Source organism: Macaca mulatta, chromosome 6 (assembly GCF_049350105.2).
Source record: "Macaca mulatta isolate MMU2019108-1 chromosome 6, T2T-MMU8v2.0, whole genome shotgun sequence".
In the NCBI taxonomy this organism is placed as follows: Eukaryota; Metazoa; Chordata; class Mammalia; order Primates; family Cercopithecidae; genus Macaca; species Macaca mulatta.
The window spans coordinates 178,156,135-178,174,644 of NC_133411.1; the positions used below are offsets into that span (position 1 = coordinate 178,156,135).

Sequence of the window (18,510 nt, forward strand, 5' to 3'; positions counted from 1 at the left end):
GACAGATAAGGATCATTCAGAAGAAATATGCCACTGGAGAAGTGGCCATGGAATGGCCTCAAAATCATTTGCAAAATGTTGTGAGGTTTGTGCATTTTTCTAAAGACAAGATAAATGTCTTTTATCAGATTATTTAGACTCTTAAAAAGCAGAAAAGAGAAGGTTGGGGCTCCTGGGAGGTCTTAGGGAAGAAAACGAGAAGCTAGTAGTCAATGGTTCCTAAGAGAGCTTCAGATCCCAGGAACTACCCCGGAAAATGAACCCCCATGACCTGGCTTGACAGCACAAAGACAAGGCTGGTACAGTTTGCTGAATTTGAGCCAATAGAACAATGCTTAAAAAAAAAAAACAAAGGCACTGACAAAAGCAGACACAAGGTAAGAGCTAACATGTTTGCCCACGGTCGCATGGCAGCAAGGGACAGGATCTATCTGATGAGGAAAGAAAATGTGAACCTCTGAGCAAAACGATTATAACTGGAGGAGGCCAGGGGATCTCTAGGGTCAGAAGCCAACAGGGACAATTAAAACTCAGCTGTGGATGTGTCAAAATAGAGTACTGTCCCAGGCAGCTTACTTGGGACCTGAGCTCCTTTCCAAAGGGCTAGTTCTCTATCCCATGAGGGTATCTTCCCAGATCTAGGCATCAACAGACACTGCCATGAGGAAACTTGATAAATGAAGCCATTGTGAGTTATTAGTATTACATGAGTCACTGTTCGGTGCATAAATTCATGGACAAATCAATATACAAACAAAAGAACAAAAATTGTTAACTGTGGCTAATATAGGTACTATTTCAAGTCCCTACTATGTGCCAGGGTCTGAGACAGAAGCGTTACCTGATGGGTCTGAGATAGAAGCTTTATCTCTCCACAATAACCCTATAAGACAGTTACTATAATACCCATTTTACAGATGAGGATCCTGAGACCCCAACAGATGAAGGGACTTATCTACATTCACACAATGAGAAGTGATGGAATTTGAAACCAAGTTTGTCTGACTGGAGTATCCAGGTGCTTGCCACAATGCTACACTGCCTCACAATATGTGTAATTTAGTTAGAGCATTGACTGCGTGTTTTAGGCATTTTGCATTTATTATCCTTAGTTCTTACAACAATCCTTGAGATAAGTTTTACTGTCTTTATGTCTTTTTTATGAGAAAGACAAGTAATTTTTCAAAGGGCACATTTTGAACACAGATTTTTTTTTTTTTTTTTCCTTGGAGACAGGGTCACACTCTGTCACCCAGGATAGAGTGCAGTGGTGCAATCATGGCTCACTGCAGATTGACCTCCTAGACTCAAGTGATCCTTCCCACCTCAGCCTCCTGAGTAACTAGCACCACAGGTGTGTATACTATGCCAGGCTAATTTTTTTATCTTTATATTTTGGTGGGTGTCAAACTCATAGGCTCAAGTGATCCTCCCCTCAGCCTCCCAAAGGGCTGGGATTACACGTGTGAGCCACTGCACCTGGCCCTGAATACAAACGTTTGAATCCAGATCTCTTTGGCGCTAAGCTCCTGGTCTTTCCACCAAACCTGCTGCCTATCCAATTCTATTTGATTTTTGAAAATATGTTGATTTTGCCTTATTTTCACAAGCATTGTACTAAGCTTCTATAGAGAAATGCCAGCTCCTGTCCTCGAGGAACTTTTTGTCTACTTAAGAGATTAGATTATATGGTACAGAAAAATGATGATGATAACTATATGGCTGTGGAGGTTTTAAAACATAGCTGCAACTTCTAAGAGACTTCTTCCATGGAGAGATGGCCCCTACCCTTGCATCTGGGCAAGCTTGTACCTGTTCAGAGCAACAGAGCAGAGCAGAAGGGGTACTATGTTGCTTTTAAGGCTCATTCATAAAAAGCCATGCTACTTCTGAGTTGTTCTGAGTTGCTGCACACCTCTTCTCGGAGTGTGGAGCAACCATGTGAGAAGTTAGACTACTCAGAGGCCACCATGTTGTGAGGAAGCTCAAGCCACACAGAGGTCACATGTGTAGGCAGCCAGGTCAACAGTTCCAGCTGAGCCCAGCCTTCAAGTCATCCCAGCCTAGGTGCCAGACATGTGAGTGAACAGCCTGCTCGTGATTCTAGCACCCAGGTATTCAAGTCTCCCCTGGTCATTCCAGACTCTGCAGATGATGCCTCAGACTGTATGGAGCAGAAATAAGCCGTCTCTACTGCACTATGTCCAAAATCCAGACCTAGAGAATCATTGAGCATGATAAAATGGTCATCACTTTAGAATACTAAGTTTTGGGGTGGATTGTTAAGCAGCAAAATATAGCCATGATAATGGCTTTTTGAGTGATTATTTAATGCCAGACACTGTCCTCTAAGCTTGACATGTATTACCTCATTTGATCTTCCTAATAAGCTAGGGAAGCAGGTTACTATTAAAGACCATGCCCAAGATTACTTAGCTACTAATGGCATTCAAAACCGGGTCACACTAACTCCAGCATCAAAGCATCAATAATCTAAACTGCTATACTACAGAGGAAGCAAAATTTTGTCTCCGAATAAAACCTACAAAGCCCCAAGCCAATCAGTTTTAAGAAACACTAACTGCTATTTTTTTAAACTAAACATCTTTTTTTTTTTTTTTCTTAATTTCAGAAGGCTTACTGTGGAGCTGAGCTAATTATTTGAGCCTTAATCAAGGACCAGCCACTCCCCGAAGCAGCTGTCCTGGCCTCTCTCTTGCCTCTAGAAAGTCTCTTGAGTTAGACGGATATTGGCTCAGGTCTAAACCCCAAATCCCAGCCCCTAGAAGTGAGGATGCATAGGGCTGAAAGGATCCTTGGAGATCATCCAGTCTACTTCCCTCATCCCCTTTAAAGATCAGGAAACTGAGGCCCAGGGAGGTCAAATGACTTGTCCAAGGTCACACGGTGTGTCAGAGGTACGGCCAGGTCTCCAAATTCCCAGGCAAGCATTCTTTCCACTACACCATGCTGCAGTTGCTAAAAATTCCCCAGAGCCGCCTCCCTCGGCCCTCCTCTTGACAAAGCTATTTTCCCCCCACACAACTACACACAGTCACATTTGGCAAGAGGTGCTATCAGCCCTGCTCTGCTCATGAAATCCTGTTTTGCAATGGGGCCTCTTTGTTCGTTAGCAACACAGACAAAGAAAACTGTAGTGCAGTCTTCTTGGAAGAAGATGTTTCTTGTTTTGAAGACGGGAAGAGAGCTTCCTGACTGAACATGGCTTGAATCAGCATGCAGCTCCAGTCAGGAAAGAACCCAGAGGAGACTTGGGTCTTTGCAAAATTTCTAGAATGTACAAGGAGGGCACACGGCAGGGGGAAGCTTATGGGAAATGGTTCAGAAAGTACTAAAATGTACGCCTAAACAGAGTAAACAGAGCAGATTGGTTACCATCTTGTGCTATGAAGCAATTAGAAGGGGAGGGGTGTTGGTGGAGAACTAGAGTCATTAAAAGCTCCATGAAGCAACTGGCCTTCCCATTTTTGAATTCCTGCTCCAGTCCTGGTTCCCAGTGTTCCTTCCCTTGCCGTTTTCTTCAGCTGGGATCTTCCCTCTCTAGGCTTTAAATAAGCTGCAGGTGGTGCTGAGAGCCCTCAGGATATGATCTGCCATCCCGAGTCACCCATCTGGTGCCTCTCCCCTCTGCTTCCACATGATTCCCTTATTTTTTGTACTAGATGTGGTCCCTCTTCTGTCTCCCTAGCTTCCCAGACTGGCAGAGGCTTCCCATGGCTCTGCATGATCATTGCACAGGATGAGGCAGAAATGAAGGCACCTTTTCACAAGGGCAGACCACACCAGGAAGCTGAGGTCCTCTCTGGTGACCTTCCTAATGCATTTCCCTTTGGAGATGGGCTGAGATCAGTGGGGAGGGAGTAGACCAGATGATCTCCAGAGATACCTCAAAAGCCTGAAAATCTCTTGGCTAGGGAAGGCAACAAGAGGGGGAGGAACAGAACCAAGTTCTGTGGCACAAATTCAGAACTTGTACGCTGGCAGCAGATGGAAAGGGAGGTGCCAGCTTCTAGCAGGAGGGGATGTGGTGGACGCGTTTCTCAGGGCGGTTGCAAGCCACAAGTCTTGCATTCCAAAGGACTGGGTGAATTGCTGCCTGAGAACCTTGCTCTGACACAGCCACAGCATAGGTCTCCAGGCACCAGGTGAGATCTCCAAAAAGAAACTCCACTGGCCAAGTGAAGGTTCTTAGACCCTTTCCCCCACAGCAGGGTCTTCCCCATCGCCTACCCCATGCTTACGCAAACCTGACCAAGGCACAAATTTTATTCCAAATCCCTCTCCCTCATTTTCACCAAGGAAAATTCCTCCTGCTGACTTAAACCTAAGAGAGAAAAATAAAGATAATACCTCCTCAGGGAAACGATGTCCTAGCGGTCCCTTGCAGCCCAGGAGGGGATGGGAAGCTGGCCCCCTAAAGAAGGCCCTGTATCTCCTCATGGCCTCAAATGCTGCTGTGCTGTGTGTCAGTGTTTATGAAATGCTTCTCAAATAAGGCCAGTGTTCTACACAGAGTTAGGACTCTAATAAAATGCAGAACTTGTGCTGTTCGCCAGCTAGCTGCAGAGGCATACTTGAATGCTTTCTCAGATACAATTGTTCTCAGATTAATATTTTCCCCATGAGTTTTTTTTTTTTTAATTCCACTTGTACTACTTTTTTATGATGTGTGAGGCTTTCTATATATTTGTACCCACTAAAATGGATGAGGGGGACTGCTTTTATCATTGATTCCTGAGGGTTTGGTGCTACCTCCTTCATGGTTCTAGCATTTTTCCCAATCCACAAATCTCCCTGCTCCGAACCTAGCATGGTAGCCTTTGCCTTGTCAGTCATTTGGAGGGAGAGACAGTCTAGACTAACTCTGAAGTTAGTTTGAGCTGTTGTAGTTATCAGAACATTTCACTTGCTTTATTCTTTGTGGTAGACACCCAATAAATGGCCCCTTTAAATGGTTCCATCCTTCATGGATTCCCTTATTTGGTCCTACTGTCTTAGACACTGTCACTTATTAATAAGCCAGTGCTCTAAACTCCACCTGGTTAAGCTGCTGACATGACTGGTGAGAGGTTATATTTTAATTTGTAAAAGATGCATCTTGTTAAATGAAAAGGAAACTGGAACAAGAGTTTGAAGACATGGGTGACTCTGAGCAAGGTTTTGGAGCTCCCTGAGTTTCTTCATCTGTAAATGAAAGCTTCTAAAATATACCCTGATCATCTTCCAGATATAGGATTTAGTGGTTCAATTCAGATATTGTGGGTGGACTCATTAAGGTATTCGCATAGCACTAAATTTAGAAGGCATTTGGAGACATCTGATCTCATTTAAACCTTGCATCAGCCCCCTGAGATGAGTGTTATTTCCCCCATTCCAAAGGTTATAGATGAGACAATGGAGACCGCAAAGGTACTCAGACAGGTGGGGCAGTTAGAAAGTGACAGAAGCCAGGATTCAGCCTAGGTCTTTCTACTACATCCAAATTGTACTCCCCATTGGCTTCCCACTAATTCCACTTAGAATCCCCATACTCAGAACACTTTCTACCTATATTCTAGAGCTGGGGAGAGAAGAGGAGGAGAGAAAGAAAGAATGTCAGCAAAGTACTAGATAGTCCAGAAATTTCTGCAACACATTTCTGAGCAGGACAGCTCTCCAATGAGATCATCACTGCTGTGCTTTTTAATTACAAAATGCTCTGTCCTATTTGGGGTACAGGGAGTTCAGGAGTATGTCTAAGTAATTCATCATTTAAAAAGTCCAGCCCTGGGGCACCTTTGCATGCTACCCTGGACATGATAAAAGATTTCAAATAGCCATAAAAATGAAGTCTGAGGTTGTTTCCAGGGCAGAGCTCTGAGTTCATTGCAAGTCTCCAGACTCCAGTGAAAGTCCAGGCCATGAAATCCAATTTCAGGACGTGGGGTTCTGATGGTGACAGTCCAAATTCAATACCAAGACTATGGAGAACTACATAGCGGGCAGTAGAGGGCAAGAGGCCAAGCTAGAAGGATTAAGGCAGGAGCCAGGAGCAGCTAAAGCTCAGGGAGAGATGCAAACATGCATAATTCCATGGCCAAGTCATAACACTCCGATTAGAAGAGGATCATGGACTCCACAGCATGCAGACATACCTGAGTTAGGGCACTCACTAGGGCACATGCTAGGGCATACGCTAGGGCACATACTAGGGTATATGCTAGAACATACACCAGGGCATATGCTAGGGCACACACTAGGGCATACACTAGGACACATGCTAGGGCACAGGCCAGGGCACACACTAGGGCATATACTAGAACGTACACTAGGGCATATGCTAGGGCACACACTAGGGCATATGCTAGGGCACACACTAGGGCATACACTAGGGCACACGCTAGGGCATACACTGGGGCACATGCTAGGGCATACACTGGGGCACACACTAGGGCATATGCTAGGGCACATACTAGGGCACACACTGTGGCACATGCTATGGCACACACTAGGGCACATGCTGGGGCACACACTGGGGCATAGGCTATGGCACACACTAGGGCACATGCTATGGCACACACTAGGGCATACGCTAGGGCACACACTGGGGCACACGCTAGGGCACGCACTGGCGCACACGCTAGGGCATGCACTGGGGCACACGCTAGGGCACGCACTGGGGCATATGCTAGGGCACACACTGGGGCATATGCTAGGGCACGCACTGGGGCACATGCTAGGGCACACACTGGGGCACATGCTAGGGCACGCACTGGGGCACATGTTAGGGCATGCACTGGGGCACATGCTATGGCACACACTAGGGCATATGCTAGGGCACACACTAGGGCATACATAGGGCATGCGCTAGGGCGTACACTAGGGAACACACTAGGGCACATGCTAGGGCAAAGGATGGGTATACCTGGTAACAGACAGGAGCTAAAGAGGTAGAAAAACCGAAGAGGGAGGCAAGGTGGGTGGTTAAGTGTGCTGGCAGACTTTCAGGAGCCACAAGATACACTGCTGCCAAAGTGCAGAATGAATCATGGGTCAGGAACCAGATTGGCATTTAGGACAAGAGAAGAGGAGTCTGAGCCCACACAAGCAGTGATATGGCCGTGATAAGTGCAGTCACACTCGACTCCAGCCAGGATCCATCTTATGTACATCCTGTTGGAACAGGACCTGATGCCAGGGCAGGTGGAGCCCAGAGATCCCAACTAAGAGAAAACAAGTCGTGCATCTAACAGCAAAGGAAGATGACTCCTGCCAACATTTGAGTAGATGCTTGAGGGGGAAAATACTACTCAGCAAGATTCATCAGAACTACTCTTGGAGGGTGTATCCCCTCAAACCCGAAATTTAAAAAACAGTCAGTGGACACATACCATGGAGATTTTTCCTAAGATTTGGATTCTGTTCTAAACATCCCTATGAGATAAAACTTCCCAAAGTGCTGCTGCCATCATTTTAAGTTGGGCTCAGGAGCATCTAATCATGAACTTCCGTGACTGTACCACGGTCCCATTCCTATGTACAGGGACACTATTAGTCTTCAAGCTCCGATACAAAGGCCACCTATTTCCCCAAACTGGACATGATGGCTCTGTTTCACCAGGTGTCCAGATCACATCCTTGACATTCCTCTAGATGCTCTGCATCAAACAGGGGCTCCTTGATTTAAGTTGAACTCATCATGTTCTTCTTCTAGTTGTTACTTGAGAATGGAGTTTAGAAGACAGAAAAGGAGGTTGACTTGAAAGATTCTGAAGGAATGACATGACCAGGGGTTGGCGTGCAGCCTCTGAGACCAGCCTGGCTGGATGAAACCTGCCTCTCCTGTTCCTGACTGGGGATGTCATTTCACCTCTCTCATATAGTTGTCGCATCTATAAAATGCAGACAGTCCTCCTGCCTACTTCACATAACTCTTCGAATAGGAAATGACTCCATGCATATAAAGTGTAAGAGCAGTGCCAGGCGCAAAGAATGGCTCAATAAATGCCAGCTATTGTTATGGTGATGACTGTTGTTGTTGTTTATAGAGGCTTGGGGACCCTGTAGGCCTCGGTCCCCTATGCTTCATGCTCCATCATGTCTGTTCCCAGAACTACTCCAGAAAATGTGCCCGATGCCAGTGGGTACCCAAGATGCTAAGAGAAATCACTGTGTTTAAAAACCTGAAGCTACCTGAGCTCTGCTATTGGCAGAAAGGCTCAGTCCCTCAGGCTAAACTTTTTACCAGGAGAGAATAACATATATATACATACACATTCAACATACACACACATACATGCGTCATATCCTGTGCTGGTGGGACTTGTGGTACTAGCCTAATAGGACAAAAATGAAGCTAAAGTCATGATGGAAAGTTCCATGAGAAACCAAGAGTATAGAGAAAATTTAGCAAGCTGAAGAATTAAGCATTAATGGGAAATTATTCCAGAGAAAATATGAACCAACAGGACCCCAGGGAAAGAAGATGCTACAAGCCAAGAAGACCTCAACATTTTTTTTTCCATCCCAGCCAGAAAGAATGGGGCAATATATTTATGTAATCCAAATGCCAGATTGTAGAAAGATTTCGAAAAAAAACGCACAGAGAACTCTGCTGATTATATTGACAACTTGGATAAGGATCCATAGGGCAAGCTCATTAAAATTGCAGAGGAAATAAATAGTGGGAGATGGGGAAAGGAGTAGTTAATTGCTAGATGAGGAAATCGAAATAGAAAATGCTCCTGAAAAGCTGATGAAATGAAATGATTTGCCAAAAGTTAATTACGATAAATGCAAAGTGTTGCACTTAAGACTCCAAAAAGTCAACTGCACAAGTCTAGAAGGGGGGACAACAAACTAACAACAGGGAAGGCTGGGGAGATATGGGGGTGTCAGGCAGCTTGGTCAAAACGAGCCCACCCAGGGCTGTGGCTGTCCAAAGTGAAAAGGTTCTTTTGAATGTGCTGGCTGATAGAAGTCAAATAAAACAGTGAGGGCATGGAAGGTCTCCTTCTAACTAATGCAGTCCGAGAAGATTGGAATCAATCTAGAGGAAGAGAAGTAGGCATGGAGGACAAGGCCTATGCCCAAACTGTATGACAAACAGAACAGTTGAGACAATTGTAAAAATGTTAGGAGACTCGGGTGAATGGGTGGTGAGAAACACCACAGCAATAAGACTTCCAAAAACTTGTCATTTGGAAAAAAGATTATACTTGCCCTGGGTAATGACAATCAATAAGAGGTAAGTCCAACTCCCACACAAAGGACATTTTCTTATTAGGACTGTGTTTTTTAATGGAATAAATTGCTTTAGGAAGAACGGAGCTCCTCATCACTAGATATCATCAAGCAAAGGAGGCTAACTGACCACCTTCCCTGAAATTGTGCTGATGGAAGACCAACCTTTGTGTGGTTGGAACTTGGACAGAAGGACCTCTTCCAACCCCGATGATCCATATTTTTCTTCATGAAGCTTCATCCTGATCATGCTCTGATAGGAGGTCTACACTCAGTAAGACTTTTGATCATAATAACAACAGGAATATTGATAGAGGGAGCTCTTGGTTCCAGGCAGCCTATGTGGATTAATACAGCATCCTTTGAAGGGAGTATTATTATTATTCTCATTTATCAGATGGGAAGACTGAGGCCCATCCAGCTAGTAGATGACAGAACCGGGATTTGGGTCCCAGAGTCTCGCTCTAGTGGCACATTTTCCCATCTTCTCTGTCCACTCAGTACAGAAGGTTCTAATCATGCACCCTTTGGCCAGGGTTTCACTGTATCAAACATGGTACTGACAACACAACTATGAAGACCACAGTGAGTGGGGAAGAAAGGTTAGCCTCTCAACAGGCCAGCAGTCACAGTAGTTACAGATCACAGTCCAGGCCTGCAAAGCAGAGAGGTAGAGGACTCATGAGCATCCAACCTTGGCAAGGTTGATTTGAATTTAAGGGTGGGGAACAATGAAGAACGGAGAGCACAGGGAGCTCAGCACAGTGCCAGGGCACCCTCTGCAGCCATCCAGCTTGGGATTAGCAGTGGTCCAGAGGAGCTAGCTCTCTAGGAACGCCTCCACCCCTTGTTTTTCCTTTCCTTCCAGCAGTTCTAAAAAGGGTTAAGACCACCTTACATAATGAGGGTGGAGCCTGCTAGTAAATACAGCTGTCTCAAGTAAAAGCAGTAATAGAGGCAGACATGGGAAGTCAGTAAAAGGAGGTATTTAGGGAAAGATAGAAGGAATGAACATTGAAAAAAAAGTCAGGGCTAAAAATTCCCCATGAAAACCCACCGCCAAAAAATAAATAAATAAAATACATTCCTTATTTAAATATAACACAAAGCAACACACCCATGGGACAGACCTAAACCACTTTCACCATAATTCCCCTTCTGTGGAACAGAGGCCAACCTGGGCTTTGCTGTAGGGGCAGGACCAAGAGCAGAGAGAGAAAAGGAGGGGCCCAGCCAAGAGGGTATTGGGCACAGCCCACAGGCAGGCAAGGAACTTGCCTCCACAGGGCTCTGGGTTGGAGCAAATTTGGGGTGGGCATCTCAAACCTTCCAGCTGGACAGGGCCTGAGATGAAGATATAAAAGTAATAGCCATGGTCACTAACAGGAATAGTTTAGGGAGGGCTCCTGTGGTGCAGTCACGCATTACTTAATGATGGGGATATGTTCTAAGAAACTCATCATTAGGCGATTTCGTCATTGTGCAAACCTCATAGAGTGCACTCACACAAGCCCAGAGGGTCTAGCCTACTACACGCCTAGGCTATATGGGATAGCCTATTGCTCCTAAACTCCAAACCTGCATAGCATGTTACTCTACTGAACACTGTAAGCCACTGCGACCCAATCGTGAGTATGTGTGTTTGTAAACATACCTAAACATAGAAAGGTACAATCAAAATATGGTAGGAAAGATAAAAAATGGTACATCCGCATAGGGCATTTAGCAGGAATAAAGTTTACAGGACTGGAAGTTGCTCTGGGTGAGTCAGTGAGTGAGTGCTGAGTGAATGCGAAGGCCTAGGACATTACTGCACGCTACTGGAGACTTTATCAACATTATACACTTAGGTGACACTACCTGTATTAAAAATAAAGTGATGGCACTATGATGTTACAAAAGCTACGACATCACTAGGCGACAGGAATTCTTCAGCTCCATTTTAACCTTATGAGACCACCACCCTCTATGTCGTCCACTATGTCATTTTATGTGGCACACGACTGTACTGTGTTAAGCACTTTCCTGTATATTATTTCATTTAATCCCCCCAATAGGGAAGATTCATCATACATACTTTACAGTTAAAAAATCACAGAGGGATAAACAATCACAGCAATGAGTGAACAACACTCATTGTTGGAGGAACCGTTGTAGGAACCGTGCTGAGCGCATTACAGGGACTGCCTCAGGTTACATTCACAGCATCCCCATGAAGACAGTGCACTTATCGTCCTGGTATCACAGGTGTGGAAACAGGTACAAAAGAATTAAACACACTGCAGTCAACAATAGTGTAACACGCCCACAGTGCAACAGCAAGATGTAACAGAGCTGCAATTCAAGCCCAGAGTTGTCTGTCTCCAGAGCGCCTGCCCTAACCACAATGCTTAGGGGTTGGGAACCTTCTTGCCGCAGCCCACATTGCCAAGGTGAGAGATCCTACAGCTGCAACCCACTATTCATTCTCACTTTCCTGGGGAGACAGAACTCTGTGACAACAAACAATACCGGAGAGAAAACAACATAACAATCAAAATGGCAAAAACGCAGAAATAATAGAAAATCCAGATGATCAACAAAAGCAGAACTTATCAATTAATACAAGAAGAGCAGCAATCAAAACCCACAGAGCGCTCAGGATGACGCTGATGAGTTCCTGATTAGAAAGCCCTATGGTTTAAGTGCTCAGGATTTCCAGCTCTTTTCATGGGCATGTGCACAGTAGGAGTTTTGCAAGGTTGCTAAGCAATGCCTGGCAACCAGACTCCAGAGCAGATCACTCAACAGGAGTCCTTGGTAACTCTAGTAAGGCAATAAATATTAGTTCATAAAATCCAAATTTTAGATACCCTTAATAACTCATGACATAGGTTACCAGTAAGGATCCCTTAGTTATACACCAGAATGCAGATATGTAATGGCCCATCCTTCACTTGTAAGAACTAAAGAAAGACTTCTAGTTTTGAGGTTCAGTATTCCTTTATTGAATACACATTTGCTGAAAACCTACTGTGTGCCAGGCACTGTTCTAGACACTAGGGAGGCAGATACTGACAGTCCCCCAATGGACTATAACCCCTAAGAAAACCACTAAGACTATGCAAGAATTCTACTTTCACGAAAATGAGGCCCAGAGAGGTAATGCAATCTGTCCAAAGTTGCACAGCACCCTGGAGGCTAGACCGGTCCACTGGAGGCAGGTCCACTCAGCCGCTCCTTAGTCTGTCCAGAAGGGCACTGTTTCCCTAAAAGGTCACATCACCATGGTTGACCCAGAGAGACCCCATGATTCACTAGCTTGTCCCTGTCTTCTAAGTTGACCCTGAGGGCTGGAAGTACCAGGACACAGGCCTTGGCTACTGAGCATCTTGGAAAGTCTCCCACTTGACCTCAGGACCTCTGTGGTCAAGTGAGGGAAAGCCTATGACATGGTGTCAGTTTTTATTGGACCAAACCACCGGCAAAGCTAGCCGTCATCTGGAGTGATGGAGAAAATTAAGTTACCACATTCTCACGTTTCAGCCTTTCGCCCGTTCTCCTTCGCAAACAGGAAATGTTTATTTAAATATAGCAGTCTCCAGCATGTTCCAGAGCCAAGTGAAAAACCAAAGATGTCCACTCTTGCCCCCACTCCACCGTTCAGGCCACCCCTCACTGCAGTGAGAAGTGGGCCTCTGCCTGCCTCTAGGCAGGAGGGCAAGATGGGGAGAAGTGGCCCCACATGAGAGTTCATTTTCATCTGCCTCCTCTTTTTCCAGGCTGAGATTGTGGTTGGAGAAGAATTACATCTGTGGGCTCCTTTTGTAGTCAGAAGGGTAAGTGCAACATCTGTTTACTCTGTGCTCCATGGTAAATGTTTGGTTTCAGGCACCGCCATCCACTTCCTCTCCTCTCGTCCTCTATCTTTGCTGCACGGATAATAAATTACACTGAATTCTTCTCTGCATTTATTTAGCTTTCTTGTGGGTGTCACCTCCTCATGGAGGGGGAAAAATTGTCAGTAGTTTATAAAAGAGAGTTTCTTTTTCTGCCTGATGTGCTGACGTTATAGGGAATACCTTGGAACATGGACCCCCAACTCTGATTCTGGCTTAATTATGAACAATTCAGGCCCCATTCCAGGCCTGAAGCAAAGTCCAAATGCTGAGCACATTATCCCCACTCAGGTTTTCCTTAATGTCGTAACACAAGGTTTCAGAAGTCAGAAACATCCAGAGAAGCAATATACACAGACACACACACACACACACACACACACACACACATCCCTTCATCAAAGGCTTTTTGGGAGGCAGAGTACCAAGAATGGAGAACGGAGAAAATGCTGTTTCTTTGTTTTAAAACACAATTTAAACATTTGAGATCAGAAAACTGGATTTTAGGAAGGTCCTGAGCATCTGATGACAGTGCTGACAAAACGTGCCCTATGGCAAAATGAACCCTGGGAAGTTCAAAAGGCTCACCAAAGCAAGTTTCCTTCTATCTTTTGCTTACATTCTTTACATTGAAGTGCTGGTTTTCTTCTGTATATGCAATGATTCTATATACAGTTTCTGGAATGCAGTAGAGGTTCAAGTCATGTTTGTTCTCAAACTCCTAGGCTCAAGCGATCCTCTCACCTCGGCCTCCCAAAGTGCTGGGATAACAGGCATGAGTCACTGCGCCCGGCCTCACGTAATGTGTGTTGAATGAATGAAGGCAGGAATAAATGAGTGATTCTTCTCTGAAGAAATCCTTGGCAGAGCATAAAAATGCCAAATATCCCCCAAGAGTTTTCAGAATTGAAATGTTACATCTGAGTTGGCTGAGAGAGAGTGTGGTGCAGGACTTTGGTGGTGAAAAACTGTTGGTGGACTGCCCTGAAACCCTGAAGTGAACCTGACCCAGCTTGCTCCTAAAGACTGTCCCCGATTCCCAGGGAGGAAGGAGACTAGAATGAGATACCATCGCGGCACCCCCATGCACCCTAGCCAAAGTGGCACCAGTGACCACAACTGAGGCAGAAGAGACCAGAGATATCAAAGCAGCTCCTGCTCTCCCACTGCCTGTTAAGGACTGCAGCAGGGGGCCTATGGGAACAACCAGGACTCCAGTCTCTGCCCTGTTTCTCCAGTTCTAGAGTCGATGGGTTGCCCTGAGCTGCACAGATCTCCTACAGGAGATGACTGGGTGGTGTGCTGGCATGGGTGCTGTTCCTGCAGCTCTGGAAAACTTCCTACATACCAGGAGGAAAGGGACTTACTGTCCTTGGTTTCCCAAACATGGAGCACGGTTTTGAAGATGGAGAAGAAGTAGTTTCAAGACCCCAAGCATCAGAGCTAACATCAAAGTGAGCTGAACATTTGCAGGGTATACCAGAAGCAGAAGCAACAGCAGCCTGTTCTAAGATCCAAGCCCAGCCAGAAACCTCCCAGGACTGTCTGTTTATAGATTGTGGTCCAAACTGACCCTTGTTCCAAGGATGACCAGCAGAGTGATAAGGGTTGTGGGCTTAGGAACCAATCAGGCTTGGATTCAAACACTTCACTAGCTGCATGACCTTGAGTAAATGACAAGACGACTTAACTGTAAAATGGAGTAATAAGCATTGCCTATGTAACTAACAGGACTGTTGGAGAGATTCAATGAGATAATACATGTACACAAATCAAGGCATGCAAAGCATTTATCAAACAATAGCTATAGTTATTATTTCACTAAGTCATGTGGCTAGCACTGGTGTGACAAGGAGGGGAACTTAGTTTACAAGGTGCAGGTATCTAAAAATACCACTAAAACAAGTTTTGCACTCCTATGGACTAACATAATGTCTGAATTAAGGTGTGAAAAACTGGATTTTGGCCCCTTTATTGCCATCAACTTGCTGTGTTTTCCTGGGCAAGTCATTTTATACTTCCAAGCCTGGTTTTCGACATTTGTTAATAATTCGGCTCTCACCCTTTAGGATTCTGTGGTTCAACCCAACAAAACAATCATTGCACTTGAGGGAAAAAAAAAAAAGTTTTCAGCCAAAGGAAAAAGAGAGCATCAGGAATAAGGAAGACAGTTCTGCTGAGTCTCCACCCAGAGACGCACAAAGAAGTGGAAGAGAAGAGGAGGTGGGGTGATAGGAGGTGACTAACAGGAATAACACACTCTAGGACAATGCTTGTCATCACTACTCTCTTCCAGCCTGAAGTCAAGAAAGCAGAGTGGAAGATCCAGGCGCCTACCCCTAAGGCACGTGAGGAAGGGGAGAAGAGGGAGAGCAAGACACGGAGGGAATCCACCACACTACAGCAAACCCTCACCCACTTCTCGGCTGGGTTCCCAGTAAGGCTCCCACCCACTCCAGCGTTTCTCCCCCACTCCCTTACCCCACCCCAACTGCGGACTAAGAGGAGCCCACCCCGGAGTCCAAGTTTTGAATCTGGTCCGAGGATCAAAATGATAAATGTTTCCAAAACGTTGACATATGAAAAGTAAATATTTGGTTGCACAATTGGGGTTAAAACTAGGGTCAATCCACCCCATTCTGCAAGCGCCTCTCCATTCGCTGCCAAGCCCAGGATCCGAGGCTGAGTGCGGTTTGTAAGATTATAACGCTCGGTCTCATTTGAAGAGCTGTCAGCATTTCCATTCTCCGGCCCCTTCGTTCGGGGAGGCATTTATAACCGAGCCATAAAAAATTCACCCGGGGCTGCAACTTGGCATCTCCCAGACTGCTTTCCAGGCAGAGCGGGTTTTGCGAGCACCCACTCTGAATCTGTCCGGTTCCTCAGAAGTTAAACCTTCACCCACACTCTCAACTTTCCTTGCAAGGGCAGCCAGAGAGCGGCTGGCCCATTCTGATCTCCAAGCAGGTCAACAGTCTCGGGCCCTCTCTCCCGCCTCTGCGCCTTGACGGCCCATCATCCTATAGCTTTCTCCTTCGCCCGCCCCCCTTTTTAATGAGCGCAGACCCCTGACCCTCACCCTAAGACCTTGAGGCTGCAGTGCTCTTGCCTCCCCTCGCCTCTCGCCAGCTACTCCTCGGAAGCTGTCAGCGGGCCCTGCGTCTGGAACCCTCACCCCTGGAGAAGCACTGCTCTTGGCTCATCGCGGGGGGTTTGGAGACCTCTCTTTCCAGATCGGACCAAGCCTACAGACTCCCAGCTCGGAGAGCGAGGGATCCTATCCAGGAAGGGATGGGAATAGAGACAGCATCCAGGGAGGTCGAAAGGAAAGGAGGGATCTGGCGCCTGGGGCCACCTCGGTGGGACCCAGGTGGGTGGCCCGCGTGGGGTGGGGCAGGGGTACTCACAGGCGCTCAGCGTTGCGGGGGATGCCCCGAGGAACCGCGCGGAGGCCCAGCCCGTGGCAGTCCACGCTGGCGGCGGAGCAGGTACACTTGGTGGGGCAGGCGACGGCTGGGGGCCCACTCAGGACGCTCGCCAGCGCCAAGGCCAGCGCTAGGCGGGCGCGCACGGCAGCCCCGACCCCTGTCCACCCGGGGGCCATGGTGTGCAGGGCCCCGCTCCCGGAGGAGGCTGCCTCTGCGGGGCAAGACGCGTGGAGCCCGAGGAGTCGCGCGGGGAGCGCGGGCGGCCTGGGGAGCGGGCTGCGGAGTTGGCGCGGAGGAGGGGCGAGCTCGGCGCTCAGGCGCACGGGGCGCGGGCGGAGCGGGGCGCGCCGGGCGGCGGCGGCGGCAGCGGCAGCAGCAGCTCCATCGGCGGGGCCGGCGCTGCCCCGCTGCGCATCGCTGGGAGTGCCCAGGTGCGGAGCGCCCCCTGGCCCCGCTGGCCCAGTTGGGGACCTGGGGCGAGCGCAGTGGGGCGTGGCGCCCGGGGAGGTCCGGCTTGGGGCTGAGCTGGGGAGCGCGGCGGCGGCGGCTGGGGCACGGGGCGGCCGGGTGAGCTGGCCGGCGCTGGCTCTCTCCATTCACTGAGCAGGGCAGACACCGGAGACGCGGGGCCCACCCCTCCCGCCCCCCCCTCAAAAAAAACGCCAACTCCGCCTCCCATTGGCTGCGCCGCGCGTCATGTCGACTAAGTTGGGAACTTTGCTGGAGCGACCGAGAGCCTGGAGGGAGGAGGCAGTAGAGGAGGGAGAGAGAAGCAACCAGGGAAGGAAAGGGGCTCGGCCAGCAGGGCCCCGGGAAAGAAACACTGAAACTCATTCACTGTTAGGAGCCAAGGACGGATAAGGCTCCTGACACTTTTTTTTTAATTCTTGCACTGAGCTGAGCACTCTACTCATATTCTTTACTTAAGTCCACGATCTTCCAAGGGGGCATCTGAAAACAGCTCAGAGAAGTGAAGCGACTTGCTGGAGATCGCACAGCTGCTAGGGACGCCAAACCATGGCACTGTCGCCCACGAAGCCGCTTCCCTACTTCACCTAGTACTCATGGCAAAGATCCGCAATTTTGCGGTTGACACCAATGTACTCCACAGCTACACACACACACACACACACACACAAACACACACACACACGATGGTCCATGTTGTTGAGGTCACTGGTGGCAAACCTTACCCGGAAACTTGCCCTGCTTTGCCCAGACCCAACGCTTGGTGGGCTGCTAAAAGTAGTGATGGCAGCGACTCGGACCCCTGGATTGACAATGCCTTCTTCCATCCTTGTGTTTCTGCTTCCTGACTGGGTGACTCTGGGCCAATCGTGTCATCTCTGAGCCTTCATTTTCTCAAATCAGGGGCCACAGTCCTGCCTGGCCTCATCTCCCTGGGTTGTTTGGAGCATCACAGAAGATAACGTGTTTTTGCAAAAGTCATTCGCAGATGAGGCATCCCTTCTGTCCCCAGCACCTTCTTTCTTCCAGCGTCCGCTTTAAATTGACTAGGTCTGAGCTTTTCCAGATGCCAGTGGGGAGGGGCGCGTGCGTTAGGGGCTCCATAAATACTTGTAGGAATGATTTTGTTTGTTTGTTTGAAAGGAAAGGGCAGGAACTGCAGGAAGTATTGCCCAGATTTCCTTGAGGTCCGCTCACACTGAGAAGGCCTGAATGAGCCCTGCATATATATACACACACACTGGTATCTACATATTCACAGCCACTCACACACTTTCACATACTCAGGCTTACACACACCCATTTACACACACGCAATCACACACACGTGCACATGCATGCTCGCGCGCACGCGCGCACACACACACACACAGTGACAACTATACTCCTGAGAGCGCTTCTCTTTTCTTTCATAAGAATGCTATTCTGATTTCTTCTACCTCATTTTCCTTCAAGGAAACTTTGAACTACTTGACCACATCCTGTGAATATAT

The 18,510-nt window shown here is 47.5% G+C and overlaps 1 protein-coding gene across 1 annotated transcript in view; it reads right to left on the reverse strand.

Moving 5' to 3' along the window:
* SLIT3 (slit guidance ligand 3) overlaps positions 1–16,838 on the reverse strand; it is a 641,372-nt gene extending 624,534 nt beyond the window's left edge. Inside the window, exon 1 of the mRNA XM_015141360.3 lies at positions 16,529–16,838. Within this exon, the coding sequence (XP_014996846.3) occupies positions 16,529–16,725 (197 nt within the window). The 5' untranslated portion in view covers positions 16,726–16,838. The remainder of the gene's footprint in view (positions 1–16,528) is intronic.
* Positions 16,839–18,510: the final 1,672 nt, after the last annotated feature.